Source organism: Priapulus caudatus, unplaced genomic scaffold (assembly GCF_000485595.1).
Source record: "Priapulus caudatus unplaced genomic scaffold, Priapulus_caudatus-5.0.1 Scaffold411, whole genome shotgun sequence".
NCBI classification, from domain to species: Eukaryota; Metazoa; Priapulida; class Priapulimorpha; order Priapulimorphida; family Priapulidae; genus Priapulus; species Priapulus caudatus.
The window spans coordinates 222,836-243,345 of NW_014577472.1; the positions used below are offsets into that span (position 1 = coordinate 222,836).

The 20,510-nt window shown below is 46.2% G+C and overlaps 2 protein-coding genes across 3 annotated transcripts in view; one reads left to right on the plus strand and one right to left on the minus strand.

The window, feature by feature from the left end:
• LOC106810123 overlaps positions 1-2,957 on the plus strand; it is an 8,220-nt gene extending 5,263 nt beyond the window's left edge. For both annotated transcript variants that reach the window (XM_014813397.1, XM_014813398.1), the window contains exon 2: positions 1,086-2,957. In XM_014813397.1, coding sequence (XP_014668883.1) covers positions 1,282-2,295 — 1,014 coding nt within the window. In that variant the 5' untranslated portion in view covers positions 1,086-1,281 and the 3' untranslated portion in view covers positions 2,296-2,957. The remainder of the gene's footprint in view (positions 1-1,085) is intronic.
• Positions 2,958-3,052: 95 nt separating this feature from the next.
• On the minus strand, positions 3,053-15,692 carry LOC106810124 (nucleolar protein 56-like). Its single transcript, XM_014813399.1, has 10 exons — positions 15,629-15,692; positions 14,307-14,511; positions 13,238-13,408; positions 11,039-11,237; positions 8,119-8,306; positions 6,699-6,850; positions 5,554-5,654; positions 4,962-5,110; positions 4,303-4,424; positions 3,053-3,900 (listed from the first exon to the last, which is right to left on the minus strand). Exons 1-10 carry the CDS (start codon positions 15,629-15,631, stop codon positions 3,625-3,627), a joined length of 1,566 nt encoding a protein of 521 aa, XP_014668885.1. The 5' UTR covers positions 15,632-15,692; the 3' UTR covers positions 3,053-3,624.
• Positions 15,693-20,510: the final 4,818 nt, after the last annotated feature.

The window sequence follows — 20,510 nt, forward strand, 5'->3', positions numbered from 1 at the left end:
TCGTCGTCGTCGTCGTCGTCGTCGTCGTCGTCGTCGTCGTCGTTGTTGTTGTTAATGTTGTTAGTGCTATTACTATTGATAGTAGTATTAGTTGTTTATTTATAATGCCCGTTCTCTCGTGCACGCCGGGTTTTGCGTTTAACCACTACCTAGCAAGCAACATGGCGGACTTTTTTCCGCCATGTCAGATTTATCGCTGTCATTTAACACGCGTCTGTTACGCCCTGCGATTACCTCTCTCTCTCTCTCTCTCTCTCTCTCTCTCTCTCTCTCTCTCTCTCTCTCTCTCTCTCTCTCTCTTGGCGCGTCTATGCAGACGCCTATTTTGAGCTTCAGGTTCCGTTGAGGATCCGTGACAGCGTCACGGAAAGATTGCGACATTGCAACATGTATCTTGTTTTTTGTTCTCACGCGAAAAATCCAAAATGATATCAAGAGCTAATGATGATATATGAAGAAAGCCGCGACATTTCACGGCATTCAGTCATCGTCCGCGCAGCATATTATCAAGAGCTAATAATACCTCATGTTATATCATTCATGTTATATATGGATTATTATGGATATTATTATGTTATATATGGATATAGATATTTGGAGTGAGATGCAAAGAGGAAGAGATCATTATACATATGTGTGTGTGCGTGTGTGTATATACATCTATCCACTAATTATTGTTATTATTAGGCGTGAATAGAAAACAAATTTGTTTTCATTCACTTCTGTTCCGGGTATGTATCTCTGATTGTTTCCCGTCATACGCAAATCTGCGGGTCTTGAGTGAACTAGCCTTGCCGGCAAACCCGACCCATGTGTCGACACCGGTCGCCGCGTAGGTCGAGTTAACTGGTGCCAAATCCGCACATCTAAATCAGCGTAACCGCTTGTCTGGGGCCCAGTGTCAGAAACATCATATAAATAGAGTTGTATGGCATCTCAAGTCTAAAATATCACACATTTTGAATGCGAAGTGTCGAGCAAAAGTGTTGACATTTTTGACTTGATGATATTCATAACTATTTGTGATGTTTCTGACAACAGCCCTCTGTTTAATCTTAACATCTCTCTCACCTTGCAATTTCAAGGTTATATGCGACTCAAAGTTTCGTCACATGATCGTCACTCGACGAGAGCGACACAACTGAACCGTTGTGGCAGCGATGCCAACCGACCAGTGACACTGCATACCAGCAACCACGGTGACATGCCGCGAGAGATATACCGAGCAGATATGCTGAAAGTCCGCTGACGTCCACGGGCATCAAAGCAGCACCGGCGGCCATGTCGATGACGGGGCATGCCGGGAAGGTGGCGGCCAAGCATGCCGGGAAGACAGTAACCGAGCATGGCGGTAAGACTAGTGCGGGGGAGAGCCGAGAGCAGGTGCAGGCGTTCATGCGCGGCCAGGGCATCCGCGACGGCGACTGGCGCGGGGTGCTGCACCGCAAGCACTCGGCCGACCTCCGCCGCGGGCTCGACCGCCTCCAGGTGACGCTGCAGAAGGAGCAGCGGCAAGCCGAGCGCAAGACGTCGCAGATGGCGCTGCTCACCCAGCAGATGGCGCTGGCGTTCGACGACCTGGCGGCAGCGTCGTCGTCGACCTGCCCTAGCCGGAAGACGAGCACCGACAGCCAGTACAGCTGGCCGATGGGCGGCGCCTCGCGCCGAGCCAGCGTGTCGCGCTACGGCTGCTGCGCGTCAATGTCGCCGATGCCGCCGGGGCGCTGCGCGAGCTGGGAGAGCGCGCTGAGCAGCGGCACGTGCGTCGTCCGTGGGGCGGATCATCGCACAAGCGTCATCGACGTGCCGACGATCCTCGTGACGTCGGCCGACGACGATGACGACGGTGGCGCCGCCGTCGCGGCGACCACCGACCCCGCGCGCATGGATGACGAGCAGCTGAAGATCTACAACTTCATGCAGCTGGCGTCGTCAGAGGGCGCCACCGGCGCAGCGATGGAGGGCAGGAGGGATGGTGGCCGGCAGCGGCGCAGCAGCCGCGTGTACGCGCAGCCAATCCCGCGACTGCGCAGACGCTCGAGCGTCGGCGGCCCGGCGGCGGCGGCAATAGAGGAGGAGACGGAGCCCCCGCTCAGGCTTCCACCTCTCCTCCTCCCTCCGCTGCACAAGCAGAGCAAGCCGCTGCCTGTGAGAACGGGATTCGGACCGAAGCCTGCCTCGTCTGCAGCCAAGCAGACGATGGAAGTTGACTGGAAGGAGCTGCAGCAGTGTCGGTACTTGCGTCAGCCACGCCGACGACAGGAGAAGACCCACGTTGCCCATTGCAACTACTGATGATGACGTAGTACGCATCAGTACCTGCGTCAGCCCCGCCGACAACAGGAGAAGACCCACGTTGCCCGTTGTAACTACTGATGACGTAGTGTCAATACGTGAGTCGGCCAACTATTGGTGACGCAACTTATGTCTACTATCCGTTAGACCTGTCGACATCATGAGAAGACTCACGGCAGCTACTAATCGCGTAGCGCTGCTCAATGTTGTGTAAAACGGTGTTCGTAGTTCGTAAAGGACCATTCACACCGCGTGTGGCGATGAGCTAAAACGCTTACGAGGCAGGTGGTCGCTGCATGGGCGTACCACTGGCGAAATAACTAAGACGAAGTGACACGGTTTGATACAAGGGAATAACGAAGACTATGTACGTGACAGTATTTGACAGTGGCGATCTCCATACTATACTATAATATACTTTACTATAATTTACTATAATAAACTTGCCGTGATTTTGAGCGTTTGGTTGAGTAATGGAAATGCCATTTTCCGTGTGAAAGTGGGTACCTGTGCATGAAAACGGTCCATAATACTAATAGTTGTAAATATGTGAACTACATGATCATATATAGAACCAGAAATGTACATTGAATTAAAGTGCCAGTTTGTTTGAGTCTCAATTCATGAAAGACATTCTTAACAGCAACAATATATACGCTTAGGAGGGGATGTATAGCGGGGAGGGTTGTAGGTGTAGACACGTACACTACTGGTGATCAGAGACGTCGGATCATAATATAATAGCACAAGACATTTGTGACTTTTCATGATTTTATTAAAATTTAAATGCCAACTGCAACAACGCTGAGCACATTTGGTTTCTTTATCTTGGTCACTTTTCACTTTTCGTAAAACCCTTCGATATATGACCCAACGTTCCGCAGGGTTCTTTTTAGCTTATCTAAATACGATTCCGACACATTATTATTGATAATTTTATCGCTGACATTTCTCTTCTAATTTTCAATATCCATAAAATGAAAAAATTTCACACATCAATCAAAAAATCCCACCTTGTGTGGCTGTGTCACACTCAGTAATACATGTGATGACAATTTATTTAAAATGGATTTGCACATACTACTAGACAGCAAGTGAATGAAATTGCTCTAGCTTACCAAGCTGAACATTTTAACAATTACACTTCACCTGCAGCGTATTAAATCTGTTCATCGCCAGCATATCGTGCTGATATTACTCTTCAATACTATAGTTTATGTACACCAAAAGTACAATCACCGTGTACTGCTAATGTTAAGTTAACGTACTCCTGCCAAAATCAACATATCTTCTTTGCACACCAGTACTATAAAATGACAATGCTCCACGTCAGGCAGCCAGCGTCTTCTTCTTCTTCTTCATGCTCTTCTTCGCCGATAAGGTCTCATCCAACTTAGATGAATCTAACGTGGAATCTCCACCCATCTTCTTCTTCTTCTTCTTGGCGGGTGTGGCTTGCTCCTGTGAGGTGTCCATCATCGACACGTCCACACCCTTCTCCTTCTTGACCTTCTTCTTCGTCGGCTCCTCTGCATCTACGCCATTCTGTTGCTTCTTCGCCATCTTCTTCCGCTTCTTGGCGATCTTCTTGGCTACCTCAGTCGCCTGCGCGAGGTGGGACACAGTGATTACATAATGTCAGACACTAACGAACATACAAGAAGCCTCCCTACGTAACTTGACATGGCTGGGCGCCTCATTGTCAGAGCAATAAACAGTAAAGCCACTGTAAGTCTAAGACGAAGTGTTATGCAAATGTTACGATATCATACACTATATACAACATATACCTATACCTCTGTGACCAACAACAGGCCCCTGTACTATATAACCACAAGATTACGACCTTGAAAAGCCCAATCATCGTTAATAACTTTTCATCAGAGACTTGCTGTACATGATTGCCCATATAATGAATTTCCAGCAGCGCTGCCGCCACAGCATACCACACACGGCGGGCCCACTCGGACATAGACTGACACCATGCAGCCATGTCGCTGCACCTACCTTTCCCACTGCCTCGTGCATGACGTCAACATTCTTCCGCGGCGCTTCGCCTGTCTCATAGAACGTGAGCCGGTCTTCCACCTGCTGCTTCATCATGTCTCCGTAAACCGTCGTCGGAATTTCTATCAAAAAAACAAACAAACAAACAAAAAAACTAATAAACATCAACTAAAATATCACTCCGCAGGGTTTCAGGTTTCACAAACATTTTCTCCTTGTAGTTCGTGCTGAGCTCGACAGGTGATCAAGCGATAAGCTCGTCAAATCTACGTAATATGAGGTTGTAGGGCAGCGGATCTGCACATTGTAGGGAATGTTCTAGCCTCCATTATACGCATTTCATCGCGTTTACTTGGGCTTGCCTATTTCCACCACACGCCCCATACGACCTTCGGAAGTGTTTCACTGACATCATTGCATTCAGGCTGTTGACGGTTGACAATTAAAGACTGGATTCATCACGTTATGAACACACGCTACATAGGCAGCAAACACGCACTTTTCTGCGACACTTCATCAGCACAAACCATGACACGGTACACTGTGAGTGTTAAAACACTCATACTCCAATAGAATAGCAACATTATTAAACCTTAAGGTATGCACACACACAACGCACATGCACGCACATGCACGCACGCACGCACACATGTACGCACCAGAGAAGCAGTCAATCCTAGATGCAATGGAACACTTGTTCGCTAGGTATCGGGATATCCTTCCTTTGTTCTTGGCGCCAGCTCGACCGATGAAGGAGGAATGGAAAATCAGCCCGTACTTAGGTGTGTTTCCTTTGGTCTTCAAAGCACTGAGTGAGAAATGCAACCGTATCTATTGCTATTTACGTTTGCAATATCGGTCAATAGAATTGACATAATGCATAGATGTAAAAACTATATCTCAGATAACTAATTTTAAGAAAGGCAACTATTTATGACAACCAAAAGCTTCAAAGCATATTTTACATGTACAGAACGTCATATTACGAAACCAATATATGGTAACCACACACTCACTTACTCACGCATCACTGTACGCATGCACTTACACATCCATGCACGCGTCCAGCCACGTACATATCAATGCACGTACCCACCAATTCACGCATCCAGCCACGTACATATCAGTGCACGTACCCACCAATTCACGCATCCAGCCACGTACATATCAATGCACGTACCCACCAATTCACGCATACACACGCGCACTAGATATTCAGGCCACGTCTGTGCTCTACACAACAGTCATTACCGGAATAGAGCCTTCTCCGCTCCGAGAATCTGCACGGTGGATGCCGGGTACTTTGCCAGGTTCGTCAGGCTGCCGGCATGCGAGATCAGACGTGCGCCCACCTGTAGCACAAGCAATGGCTGAATGTAGCGAAAACCAATCACACAGACTCGCAATGAAGATGAAAACGACGGTCGGAAACCATTAATAGAGGCCAAGGATAGAGTTAAACCACCGCTACACCCGAATTCAGGTGTGGCAACTAAAGCTGTGGACACACTAGGTGATTTTTCAGGCGACTGAGTCGGGCAACTCAATCGCCTGAAAAATCGCCTAGTGTGTCCAGTGAGTCGGCGACTGAGTCGCCCGATTGTACAATTCATCAGCCAATCAAACGGTGCCATTTTCAATCATGCAGGGTGCGAAATTCATGCGAGTCCGGAGTCAAATACTCCCCGATTTACTGTCGGACTCCCTGATTTGACATATGCAGGAGTCCGTGAGACTCCCTGAAAATTCTGCTATACTAACTTGTTCGTTCCAGAGCACGGCCTCGCGAAATTGCCGTAGTTTTTCAGCAAATGTCCAAAGCAAATTTGGCAGACGTGCAACTGCATGAATCTTCCAAAAACGCACGTGCGTTATTGACTTAATTTATTGTGTATCTTTAATTTTGAACTTCAGACTGCAGACTGCCTCATTTTGCTGCGGACTCCCTCTTTTTGAGGGCAGGGAGTCCGTTGGACTCCCTTAATTGTTCACAAGTTAATTTCTACCCATGATCATGTGACAATCAATCTAGGTGGAGCGAGTGTTTTAGTGTTATAGGGGGAGATAAATCGCCGATGAATCGCGCTGAAAGATCGCCTAGTGTGTCCACAGCTTAAGCAAGGTGAACAAAAACCACAACTCTATATATACAGTCGCAACACGGATCCTTGAACTGAGCTAACTGCCTGGCGTAACTGCCCGGCAGCTCAGACCAATCACTGCCGCAATATAACGTTCTAAAAGACAATGCTTGGCAACAAAGTGCCGCAGAGTCGACGTTCGACGTAACGCGTATAAACCGGTCTAGCTTGTCCGACTTAACAAAGACATCCAAGGACGCGAGCGTGGTCATCTCGCTCCGACGGACGTATCGATTAACAAGGGGCAGCACTCACCATCTCTCCGATGAGGGCCGCGAGGTTGGGAGCACAGGCGTCCATCTTGCTGATGAGATACTGCTGCAGCGTCTGCCTATACTCAGCCAGTGCGATGACGCGGCCCGCAAACCTCTCGATGTTGATCAAGTCGATCGGAGAGATGTCCATGCCTAGCAATCGCACCAGCGCGTTAAAACGGTATTACCGCGTGCGCACGCATACACCCACACCGATGTATATATTATCAGGGACTCTGTTGTCAGAAATACAATTAATCTTAACATTAGTCCTAATGTTACCTTTTTCTCTTAGACTGTTTGCCGACTCATGAAGTTACAATACCAAATCCTGAATGCCAAATCCTAGCAAATTTCGTCATACCTTTCGAAACATGATTCTGTCAACGGTCTACGATAACATAAAATGTTGTGTTAAGACCAATGTTATAACCAATTTTCTTTCTGACAACGAGCCCCAGAGTTATAAATATCCAACATACGTATCGCGATACTTTCAAGAGAAACTACCTAGCAAACTATACACTCAACCAGGATTTTACCAATCATGTGAATGCTTACAAATCGGTATCGTGGAGGGATTAGTAAACAACTGTTATTGAATTGCAAATTGTGTTATGATTATTTTTGGATGAAACTACACTGCTAAATTATATGATTTTTATTCAGTTGTCAGTAGAGTATTGATACGTGTCTCGTCAAGGTATCGTTGTGTATTGCGATACATCGATACATCAATGATTCGTTCCACCCCTACACAATGACGCGTCACCTCCTCTATCAATATTCACCCACATGGCCTACAAACCTCAAATCACACGCTCTTCGAACAACTCATCGGATTCTCAGTTTCAAACGTGTGAAGGTATCCCACACCAACGAAGGGTAATCCGACTCATCTGACAGTAAACACACAAGACCCCGACCGGGTCGTTGCCTATAACTGCTCATGAATCTACGAACGATAAGCGTCGACCGACGACACAAACACATCACAAACAGATATGACACCGTACGCATATCAAATATCATAACTTCTGCGCACGAAGCGTATTTAGCTATTTTAGGTATTTTATCAAAAAAATGTGTTTTTGTAACATTTGAAGCAATAGTAAATCCAGTAAAATCAATGATTTAAAAGGGGGCATAGCCTAATCGTGACGTGGATTTGGGAATCTGTGCTGAGCTTTGTAATGGACGACCGGCAAGAGCTCATAATAGAGAAGAGTATGACACCGTTTTGCATAGTTTTCAACTTGTAAATATTCTATCAATATGTGAATAAATATATTCAAACTTTACCTTTTACTCTATTTACTCTATTATGAGCTCTTGACGACCGGACGCGTAGCCACTGCGTAAAAAAAATCCCAGAAAATCTAGAGAGAGACGTTGTGTCCGATGTGATAAACGTCGCTCACCCATGGAGGACTTGGACGCGTCCATGATCGCCTGCGCCTTGGCGCTGTCCTGTAAGATCTCCTCCATGCTGGCAACGATGTCGTCGGTAAGCTGCATGCGGTCCTTGATGCAGCGCACAATCTTCGCGTACAGGTAGTTGTCGTTAACGATCTTCACCAGCTCCGGGAAGTGGTACGAGTACCACTCTCTGCAAAACATTGCGAGGTTTTTTTGCACGTTGCGTCGTTTCGAAATCACGCGCGTCGATGCAATCGCAATCGACCGACTGAAACGAGTTGGTGTCTTTTCTCACACGGCCAGCAAGAAGCGGCCTGCGTGACGCTGAAGTGGTCACTGCCACACCCTCGTGCACATGTGACTGTGCTGTAAGTGACGCTCGTAGGGTCTATGTCCCCTGACCTCTGTTTGACCTGGCTCGTTTAGCTATTTGCTGACTAACTGCCTGAACGCCTGATATATTTATATATATATATATATATATATATATGATATATATATATATATATATATATATTATATTATATTAGTCAGAATAGCTTAAACGAGCCAGGCAAAGAGGCGCAGGGGAATAGACGCGTTATGCTGCGTAAGTGACAGCTCGTGCGTCACGTACCTGATATTCAACGGAGATAGCCCATACTGACATACCGAGAGCATCCACAGCCCATACAACATACTAACAAGGCTTAGCCATCCCGATGTTAATGGAGATAGGCCATACCTGTCGTTAAAGCTAGTGGAGGCGGCAGTACTAACAAGGCCAGCCGTCCACTGTGCTAACTGAGGCAGCTATGTCCTCCGGCTAATGTTAACAGCGTTTCAACGCTGTCAGTGTTCAAGCAATGCACGCTAGCCGCCCCTGGTCGCTGGATTTTCGGGAAGGCTGGGAGAGGGAGGAAGGCGGGGTAAGGGAATGAACGCGTTGTTTTGTTTTCTAGGCATGCAAAATACATTGTGAATATTTTATATACTACAGGCAGTTAGCTATATTATTATACCGCTTAGGAAAACGGTAAACAAACCTTGTTTGCGATCTACGCCTTGCTACGTCTTACGGCGTTCTAGGTTTTAGCAAATTTACGATTGAGTCTGCAAACTCATGAATTTCATTGCACGTTCGAGAATCAAGCGGTAGAGGCATTGTTAATTGCCTTAAGTTCATGTAAGACTGGGGTAATATAGACTGTCCCTGTTTAATTTTATAGGTATATGTAGTGCCTGCCATCAGTTGGAAAATCAAGTTAACAAACACCAATAATTTATCCTACGGAGATGACTTGCGTGTCCGGCGGGTGAGTTTTGATTGTTCGCGCAAGGGGGGAACGGGTTGACTCCGTGATTGCGCGCGGAACGTTGTTAGAGGAGCTAGCCTGCGCGCTAGCAGTTCGGAAGCCACGCACCGGCTGTGACCCTAATGAGCCAGTTTGTGGCGGCGCGATGGTCATGGGATCGAAACAGGCTGCAGGGCCTGCGTACGCTGATGCGATAGGGGGCACTAATGAAGGCAACGCGTAGCCCTGCAGCCTAGCGTGACGACTGATGCGCTAGGATGCTCAGTATGGAGCAAGGGCTAGCCGGCAGGCCTTGCGTACCCTGATCGATAGGCGGCTAATGAAGCAACTAGCCTGCAGCGGCTGGCGTACCTGATGCGGCTAGATGCTAATGGGAGCAACTAGCGTGCAGCTGCGTAGCTGATGCGCAATAGGGCGCTAATGAAGCAAGCTGCCTGCAGCCTGCGTGAGCTGATGGGCGATACGGGCGCTAATGAACAGACTAGCCTGCAGCGCACTGCCGTACCTGATGCGCGATGCGGTAATGAAGCAACTAGCCTGCGAGCCTGCGTGACCTGAATCGGATAGGGGCGCTAATGAAGTGAGAACAACTAGGCCTGAGCCTGCGGTACGTGATGCGGATAGGGCGGCGGTACATGGAACGGCCACGCTGGGCCGCCCTGCTGCAGGGCCTGCGTGGACCCGACGGGTGGGCACGGGGTAGGAGTGCCGCTAATCGGCGGCGGCGGGCGCCCGCGGAGGCAACTAGCCTGCAGCCTGCGTACCTGATGCGATAGGCGCTAATGAACAACTAGCCTGCAGCCTGCGTACCTGATGCGATAGGCGCTAATGAACAACTAGCCTGCAGCCTGCGTACCGGCCCGGCGGGCGGTCGGCGCTCCGGGCTGCCTGATGCGCTAGAATGGCCCGGAAGGAGGCGCCGAGAGCGCATACGACTCGCCAGCGCCGTCGTAGCGCGCTGATGCGCTAGACGCGTGCGGCTCTAACGGGCGACTAGCCTGCAGCCTGCGTACCTGGGGCCGGTTTCACGAAGCGTACTTAAGTATGTAATCATGATTAAATCACTAATCATGATGAACTTCCCGTACTTAAATTGAAGTGACTGTTTCACGAAGCGTAATTAATTTTAATCATGACTAAGTTAATCACAATATTTAATTCTACTCAGGAGCATGATTAAATCCACAAATCATAATTAGTTGCTAGTACTAGAAGTAGTATGTAGTTAGTACTAGTATATTAAGTATGATGCAGGAAATTTTACTTCAATTTTTTCCCAAGGAAATTTAAATTATCTAAGATTAGCTGTACTAATTTAGTCATTATAATTTCAAATTAATTCCTTTTCATGTACAGAATTTGCAGATACTTTTGGCGTTGTCCGCAATTTTGAATACAGTGTAATTCATGTTTAAGTCGGCTAATTATGTAATTAGTTAAATATGTACTTAAATCGCTTCGTGAAACAGATTTTTAAGTATGATTAACTAATCATAATTACAGGAGGTTAAGTATGATTAGTGATTTAATCATAATTAAAGTTAATCACGCTTCGTGAAACCGGCCCCAGATGCGCTAGATGCGTGCGGGGCTAACGAGAGCGACTAGCTTGCAGCATGCGCTGTACCTGATGCGCATGGAGAAGGTGTTGATGTCCTTGTCGAGCTGATCGATGAGGCTGATCGCCTGTATGATCATGTTGTCGACGCGGTTGACGTTAAACTTCACGCGGCCGCGTGAGTAGCTGTGCCCGAGTCCGAGCTGCGCCTTTGACGCCGTCTCCCTCGTGAAGCCCTTCACCAGGTGGTGGAAGTTGTACCTGATGCCTGGAAATAATGGGGAAAAAATAAATAGAAAACAAGTGCTGCAGTTCGACAAGGCTCATCTGGTGTCTGGTGTTCTGCTGATAAATTCATTTGTGCATAGCAAGACGTCTTATACATAAGTCTTCTTTATTCTTGTTTGACTTTCGTAGCCAATTGGAACAAATATATCAGCTACACTTTCGCACCCACTTAATCTCTATGCATTGCAGACACATGTGCATTGCAGGTTGGCAAGCAACAATTATGAATAGAAGCATGCCAGCCATGGGCTGCCCTGTGTTTTTGCCTACCCACACGAGCATTCACTGATTCAGCCTTCACGGTGCTATAGACACTGCTTTAGAAAATAATATGATTTAAGGAGCGTAAACCTCGTTCAACAAACATTGGCCTTTGCAATTAAACTGTGCAACTGTAGCCTGACATTCACACAGGTATGGGCTCTAATAATAGCAAAAGCAGTTCAGTCCTTTGTTAACAGTCAACAAAATCCATGTGATCGCTCCCTTTCAGGTCAAAAAGTGTTATCAGACCGCCTTACTCTCGCCATGTAGTCTGGAAAGTACATTGTCATGGTCCTTTCCAATAAAGCCATAAATGCTAGGTCACGCGCTGAAACAAAAAAAGTTTTTCAATCGCTCCGTCAGACCATGTCGCTCAGAAAAGTCGAAAATGCTGGCCCTGTGGGCCCGCATTGACTTTGACCTTGTGACCTACACATTTCGGTCACAGTGATGGCTTTCCTACCTCATGGATGGCTATACACCGACTATCACGACCTAAGATCGACCGTGTAGATTGTTGTGCCGCAATTCTGGCAGTTTCGCCTGCCATTTACCGTAAGTTAAGAAGCGAAATGTCCCCTATCTTTAACACCTCTTGACTCTTTGACCTTGAACCGCCCGCAGCTTCGACATCCCAAGTCTTTATTTTTTTCCCCCCGTTTTCGATACCCCCGGCCCCACCCCTAGCTAAAAAACGAATAAAAAAAATAAAGTAATAAAAAAACAAGAGCCGCAGAGGCGTCTGGCCTCATCTGAGTCGTTGCTACGATTATAAACGTAAAATATTCAGTCGTTGCGTAGTAACCGACATTTTAGGAAGCAGATATGGCAGACACGCAGTTGCGTGTACAACATCATTGTTAGGAAACACGCCGCACTAATCGCAGATGGAGGGTAGGGGAGGGTGGGGGAGGGGGTGGGGAAGGTGGGAAAAGGGGTGGGGGAAGGGGGAAGGGGGAGGTGGGGAGGGGGCTCTAATAAGCAAAAGCAGTTTCAGCTCTTTGGTTAAGCAGCAACAAATCCAATGTAACCCCTCCTCTTGAGGGTCAAAGTTATTCCGACACTTAACTGCTTCGCATTGTCAGCAGAAGGGCATATTTCATGTCCTTTTAATAAAGGCCAATAAAAATGCTAGGTCACGCGCTGAAACAAAAAGTTTCCTCAATCGCTCCGTCAGACCATGGTCCTCAAAAAATGTCTAAAAATCTGCCCTGTGGCCCATTGCACCTTTGACCTGTGACGTGCTCGGCAATTTCGGCAGCAGTGATGGCTTTCACTACATGAATGCATGACACGCCGACTGTCACGAGCCCTAGCTCGAGCCGCTTTAGATTTGTGCCGACAATTCTGGCTTTCCATCCCTATAACCTTAAGTTAAGGAGTGAATGTTCCCCCTTCTTTACACCTCTTGACCTTTAGACCTTTGACCCCAACTTCGACATCCGCACTCGTTTATGATCCCCCCCAACCGACCGCGAATACGTGACGCGTAAGCGTCGAGCGGTTAAGATTTGTGGCGCCAACGTTGACGGACGGAACGGACGGAAGGACGACCCGGACACACCGGACGGACGATAATGCCGATTCTACACAAGCTGCATCTGAGCTAATGTCAGATGAGGCTAAAAATATAATAAAAAAATAAACAGTAATGAAAGATTAGGAATAAGCTAAAAAAAAACAAGAAAATAATAAAGAACTGCTGCTCACACTCGCAGCGGAATCGATCGGGCGCGATGCCCGTGAACGTGCACGGCAGGCCGAGCGCTCTGCGAGCACAGGCCGCGCCCAGCTTGGCGTCGCCGACGGCTAGCGGCGCGCTCTTCTTCTCGCCCGGCTTCGGCATGTTCGTCTCGAGGAACAAGTGCAGGTCTTCATGCATCACTCCTGCAGGAACAAGATATGTAAATTAATTAATAAATAAATAAATATATATACAAACGTCTATACAGGGATAGAAATTAACTTTTGAACACGGGAGTCCAACAAACTCCCTGCCCTCAAAAAGAGTCCGCAGTCTGAAGTTCAAAACTAAAGCATAGCAGCAATAACACATGTGCTTGTTTTGAAGAATATTGCCATGCACGTCTGCCAAATAATTTTCTTTGGACATTTGCTGAAAAAATAGGGTAATTCTGCGAGGCCTTCCTCTGGAACAAACTACTACTAATTTGTACAACAGAATTTTCAGGGAGTCACACGGACTCCTGCCAATGTCAAATGAGGGAGTCCGACAGTAAATCAGGGAGTATTTGACTCCGGACTCGCGTTAATTTCGCACCCTGTCTATATAATATATATATGTATGTATATAATATAATATGTGTTTATATGTGATTGAACAAGTGCAGGTCTTCAAGAAGCATCCTTGCAGGAACAAGATATATAAATAAATAAAAAGAATATATATATATATATATATATATATACACATATACAGATGTGTTTATATGTGATTGAACATGTGAACTCTTCGTGCAGCAGCCCTGTAGGAACAACTTATAAATATACAAAATAATTCTCATCTGGTTGTTCGGGAAACAATGTTTTGGGGGGACCTTGAAAATCAACGCTACAGTATAAAACTAGATCCCTCACAATCACCGATTAAATGCATAATACATCGTAGTCACGTTGCCCACCGGACTATAGCTGCTGCTGTTATTACACTGCCATGTGCTTCACACTACTGGATGACAGTGGATTTTGCACCGCACCAGGCAAAACATTACCACTGACAACGTGTGCGTGCAACACGAGCCCATCAGCCGCGCGTCAGCGGTACCTTCGGACACGCTGTTCATGTTGTCCAGCGCGTTCGTGCCGCTCTTGAATGGAGAGAACGCGATGAGCTTCACAATCGAGTTAAACTTGCTGATGTCGGTGACCGTCGCCTCCACACTCGGTATCGTCATGCCGATCTCCTCCATCTCCTTCACGCGGAACAGGGCGTAGCCCGCCGCATGCTCAAACAACGCGTACATGTGCACCTGAAAGACAGAGACCGCTAGGGTTCAGTGCAGTTCACAAGCAGGGCTGTAGCCTGAGTAAATTCCTAAAGAAGTAGGGAGCGAAACTTCTAGACTCGGCTGAGTAACAACAGGGAAATGAGAATGGGATGCCAGGCCCCTCCCTACGTTGCGCAAACCGGCGGCAATGCCAGGTGATAGCCACCGCAGAAGCCGTTTGGCAAAACTCACCCCACGTTTCAATCGTTGCGCCCCGTTTAAATTACGCTCCGCCGCAATTAAATTCCACGACATATAAAAGTTTGACAGCGCCCGCGAATCGATTCGATGGGTCAAGAAATTCCCATTCTGAATTCAGGGGACCCCAAAACGCGTGATTTTTACTCATATCCACTATGCGTAATTACGTCCTACACCTATAGCCTGCGATGCACTGCCAGACCACAGCACAAGTAGAAACAGCCAAGCCTGTCGCAAACCCAACACCAACACTGGTGACAGGCTCCCGCTATGCTTATATATAGGCAAGTACCCCAAAATACCGGGTCAATAATAGGTGTAGTGGCGATTTTACGCATTAATTAGTGGTACGGTAAAAAAACACGCCCCCCGGACCACCCTAGTTTCCCCTCCCTTTTCCCCCACCCGAACCCTAACCATATCAAATAGTGACCAGGGTACGTTCCGACAGTACCCTGGGGGGACATGGCCTATGAGTATGAGCCTTAGTTACACTCCAAGTTACATCACTCTCAGTCTTACGTTACTCAAAATGGAACTTCCAGCATGGTACTGATTACTTATACTACGTAATACTAATACGTAATTACGGTATTATTGTTTTTAGTGCGTTAAGACATATCACCGCCCCGACATTACTGTAGTACATCTAAATCACTAATCAGTATTCAGTGAATACTGATTAGTGATTTAGATGTACTACTAGTAGTACTAGTCTACAGTACAGACTACAGTTAAAAATCGTCGTTTTAGATTAGTAATATATGAGTGTTTTTTTACTATTACATGCGCATACATGTATGCCATATGTATATTTAAGGCTTGTCCTTTATACTGTTTACATCTTACACGTTTTCACTGTTTTAGAGAAACTGTATTAACTATTATGTATACAAACCATCTCGCTAAAATACCACGAGGAACACTTCTAACAGGAACTTGTAACTTCGGTTATTATGCGCCGATAGATTACTACTTAAGCCAGTCTGACCAATCCGCGCGTGTTTAATATAAAACGCAGTTACCTGCTAATATGATGACGTCCTGTGACGTCACGACTTTATGTGTCTGCTCTTCTTCGAAAGGATGGAGACCACAGCCACAGCCACTTGGAGCGTTTCAATAAAATAGAATGCTAAATAAATACGAAATCTATTTTCTACGCAAAGTCTTAATGTATTCTTATACATACTCTTCAGCGCTATTATTGCCGACAGGCGGCCGTAGATAGCGAAGGGGGGGGGGATATGCATCCCCGAGCTTATTGAAGTGGTGCCCCGCCAGGCGTGTACAATTAATCCGCGCTCCCCTTCCTACTTCCAGGAGGAAATTTTGGGGGATGTCAACATTTTCTGGGGGGAGGAACCGCAATACCCCGCCTGTTTCTTACCACCCTTCTCGAAACCTGCATATCGGGCACTGTGCGAGCACCTAACACAATTGAGGCAGCCTAGCCGATTGAACAAATGTTCGGCGGCGCTGTAGACGTAGAGTCCCGCTAATAACTGGCTAACAAAAGATTATGATTCTGAATTATTGTATTTTGTATGCATATCAAGAGGGTCAAATTGGAGTTCATCTGACAGGTGGCGTAGATAGCGGGGGAGGGGGGTATTCGCACGCCCCAACACTTATTGAGCGGGGTGGCTTTTCATCCGCCCGCCTACTCTTCAGGAAAGAAAATGGGGAAATTAATTTAATATTTTGCAGCACAATAAAGTCTGGCATGATCATTTATCCACAAATCCGTCATCGCTATTACATAGTACTCCCTCTAATGATTATAGACAGAAATGGAGACGTGGACATACCATCTACTGTATAAGGGCTTGTAACTCGTTCCAGAATGACATGTATTTTTACGCTGAAATCAGGAAGTTAATTTTGGACCGCATTCCACGATATACGATTTTTTTTTTCAAATCCCCAGTCTTATCACTGCTCACGAAAGGTTAATAGTTTTTTCTTATGCGTTTTTTAGGGCGTGAATGGCAGCCAGGCAGCAACCGGCTACTGGCCGTGGTAGACTATATGAAAAAAATATATGCCTGGAATGTGTATCTAATATGAAAATGTGGGCTATTCAAATTCAAACTTCAAAACATACAGAATCGTAACATAGTGAACGTAAGAATGCCGAATTGCAAAATAGGCTTATATTTCAAAATTAATGTACGCTGATAGGTATATAAATTTTGTAAATAATGTTTTATTTAGTTATTATCATATCAATAAATAATATATTTAGATACTTTGTTAAGTCACAAAACATCAGCTTTAGCTACATATTATCCTCTATTGAAATTTACAAATAACCTGCCTTTTAAAATGATCAGAATGTGTTGCCTTTCACATAGCGCTGGAAAATGCAGAAATGCCATTTCCAGGCTACATTTTCACAATTTTGTCTGGGGAGTACCACCGCCAGGACCCCGCCCGATTGATACATTTTTGGCAGTGGCACTTTTTGTGGGCGTCACTACGACCGCGCTCTTTATTACAAAAATAGAATAGCACCTATTGAGAGTTGGGATAGGTTGATTTTACGGGGGATTGAATGGGAAAATGGTCAATTTTCAGATCTCACTTTGGGGAGGGGGGATGGGGTGCTGAGAACGCCGACGCAGAAGTCATTTTCCGATTTGTATAAGGGGTGAAAAATATGCCTTTTTGGTTCAATCTGGTTGATTTAGAATTGACTCATCTTTGTTTTGCAGTTTTTAACGTTCGTCAGTAAAATATTAGGCGTTTTGTACAAATTTCAGGAGGAGATGATTCACAGTGCTGTAGTATGTTAACGGGTAAGATAAAGGTCGCTAGCACGGGGCGGTCGCCCGCCCCCCTAGAAATTTTCTTGGGCAAAGGTATTTTAGCCTAGGTAAGTCTGCAGCATGGTGAACGCCCAGTGAGGACATGGTACATAGCAGCAGATTTGGTAGTAAGGTATTTTAGTCATTTGGTAGTCCTCATACGGCCTGCTCAACATATATCCATCCATCACCTCTATCTCCCACGCAATCTGATCCTAGCATCCATACCAGCTCTGCTATCCTCCCACCAAATCAATGTATTGCATGCACAGGCCCGCGTAGCCAAGCTTTTAGGTATTGGGGGGGGGTTTCGTTTGTCTCAATGTTGGCGAATTATGACTGCGCAGGGCGTGTACAGGATGTTGTACCAGGGGGGGTCTAACCGTAACCCATAAGTTGGCGAGCGACGCGAAGGGAGGGTCTGGGGCGCCCTCCCCAGAATTTTTTTAATTAGAAACCCCTCAGATGGCGTTTTCTAGTGCGCGAACAAGGGGGGTCCGGATCTCCTGGATCCCCCCTGTATGCATCGCCCTTGCTCGTTGCGGCGAGCGACGCGGACAGGCGAGGGACCCAAGCGACAGAGCGGATGGGAGGGTGTGAGGGAGGGGGTGTTCCACTGGTTCACCGCTCACGCACCGATGGAGATTTTGCAATATAATTACACTAAAACTGGAGCCACTGAGGTGAAATTCTTGGCAATTAAAAAAAAAGTAAATATTGTTTGCTTGGGGAGGGGGCTCGGGGGGGGGTTCGTTCAAACGCCGCCGAACGCCCTGGCTACGGGCTGCATGCATGGCATGCCTCCATCCATTCAATTCATGCTGTCCCCATGCCTTTTCATTCATTTAATCCATCCATACGGCACCATCCATACCATATTCAAATACCATTCATTCATCCATCATCCATCCATTCATAACATCAATCCTTCATCTCCATACCATTCATTTACCAGTCCATTGTTCATACATTCGTTTATCCGTTCCATGGGCATATCATTACATGGTCATCCAGTCATCCCCATCCCCATCATCATGCCAATCATTCATTCATGCGCATCAATCATTCATCCATCCATCCATAGACCATTCCATCTACCATCCATCCTATTGCCATCCATCGTACACCATATGCCATCCTATTCCATGTGTCATTCGACACTTGCCTAATTCCTAAAGGTATGGTTGCCCCTATGGGGGGAAAAGTATTTGTGGCCGTGTGGAGGTATTTTTGGGGAGTTTCATTTGTGAATGGGGGGAATGGTTGGGTTGGCGTTGTACTAATAAATGAACATAAATCCATTTGTTATTTGGCCACCTCGCGGAGGTTAAAGCGCTTCGGGGGCAGTCTTGGGTGGTATTGATAGGGCCGGAGAGGGTGGATTTGGGTTTTTTTAGGGGTTAGTATGGTGCCCCGTGGGGATGGTTGGAGGGGGTATGGTTCATTAGTTTTTTGCCCCAGATATGCGTTGGTATGTTAGTTAATATAGCCCACGGGGACGTATACCCAAGGTGGGTTGGCAAACCCCCCTCCTGGGGATAAAAATCCAGAATTAATAATAGATGGAGGTGGGTGGTGTTAAAATCCATATATATATTGGGGGTCAATATAAAAATATGAGCCATAGTTATCCATCCTTATGGGCCAGCGCCTCCATCCATGCCGATCCTTATACCATTCCATCCCAATCCATCCATATCATGGGTGGCCATGGAAGGATTGGCCATGATCTATCGAGCAATAGCCAATACCTCCATATGAGGTCCATGCACATACCATCCAATCCATTTCATCACATACCATAACCATCGCATCATACCATTGATTGTTGATGCGGCCAATTGCCGATCCATGCCATCCATCCATGGCCATGCCATTCATACAGATCAGGTCATCCATGCCATCTAATCATTCATCCAATTAACGCATGGGCCATTCCATTTGGCCATTTGCGCATCCATCCATCCACATTACCATCCTATGACCATACATTGGGGTCATCCTCCATACCATGACGCCATTTCATTGTCAAATGCACACCTAATAACCATTCAGTGAGCAATATCCTAATTTGTGGGTAAAAAATCGTGCCCAATGCGGACGCGATGTTGGCGCTTAATCCAATCCAATCATGTGAAGGGTTGGTGGAATAATAATTGAACATACCATAACCTATGTTTTGCACAAACAGGTTATAGAAACTCTTACAATTCCATCGCATCTTCGACATACCATCATGGCCATCCAATCCATCCATGTCCAATGGAACCAATAAGCCATCATCCATGCCACATATCGACATCCACTACCCACTCCATGTCGGGGACCAGGGTAGCCATCATTTATACTATAAACCATAAACCATTTCCAACCATGGTAACCTTATAGGTTGCGTATCATTTATTGCCCATTCACTTTAAGGAGTATTTTGTTGGCCGATGCCATGTCCATTCCATTGCCGATCCATGAATGGACCATAACCATGCATCCAATCATCCATCCATGGCCATTTATTCATGCCATCAATCCATTAGTATCCACATCACGAATCTAAGCTACTCAGTAGTCGGTCTGTGCCATATTCTCCCCTTCTATGCTGTGGTCGCGATCCTAGGGATGCTACTACGGTCGCTATCCTGGGGAACATATTTAGGATCTGCAATACATTTTACATAGAGATTAGTAACGATAAAAAGAAACGCAAACGCAAGTTTATCGACGTAACACGAGAAACCATAGAATCAAGAAGCAAAATAGTTTGGGGATTCCGAAAAGAGTCACGGAGTAATGATAGTAACGGAATTCAATTGTGCTTATATTGATAGTGATCATGTAGCAAATGCGTTATTTTGATATATATTCTAATAGGGAATTAGAAGTGAAGTTTATACTTTGCTTATACGGAATAGACAGGGAACCTGGGATAGGTTTTCAATAGAATTTTATGGCGTTCCCTAAAAGGAAGTGGGT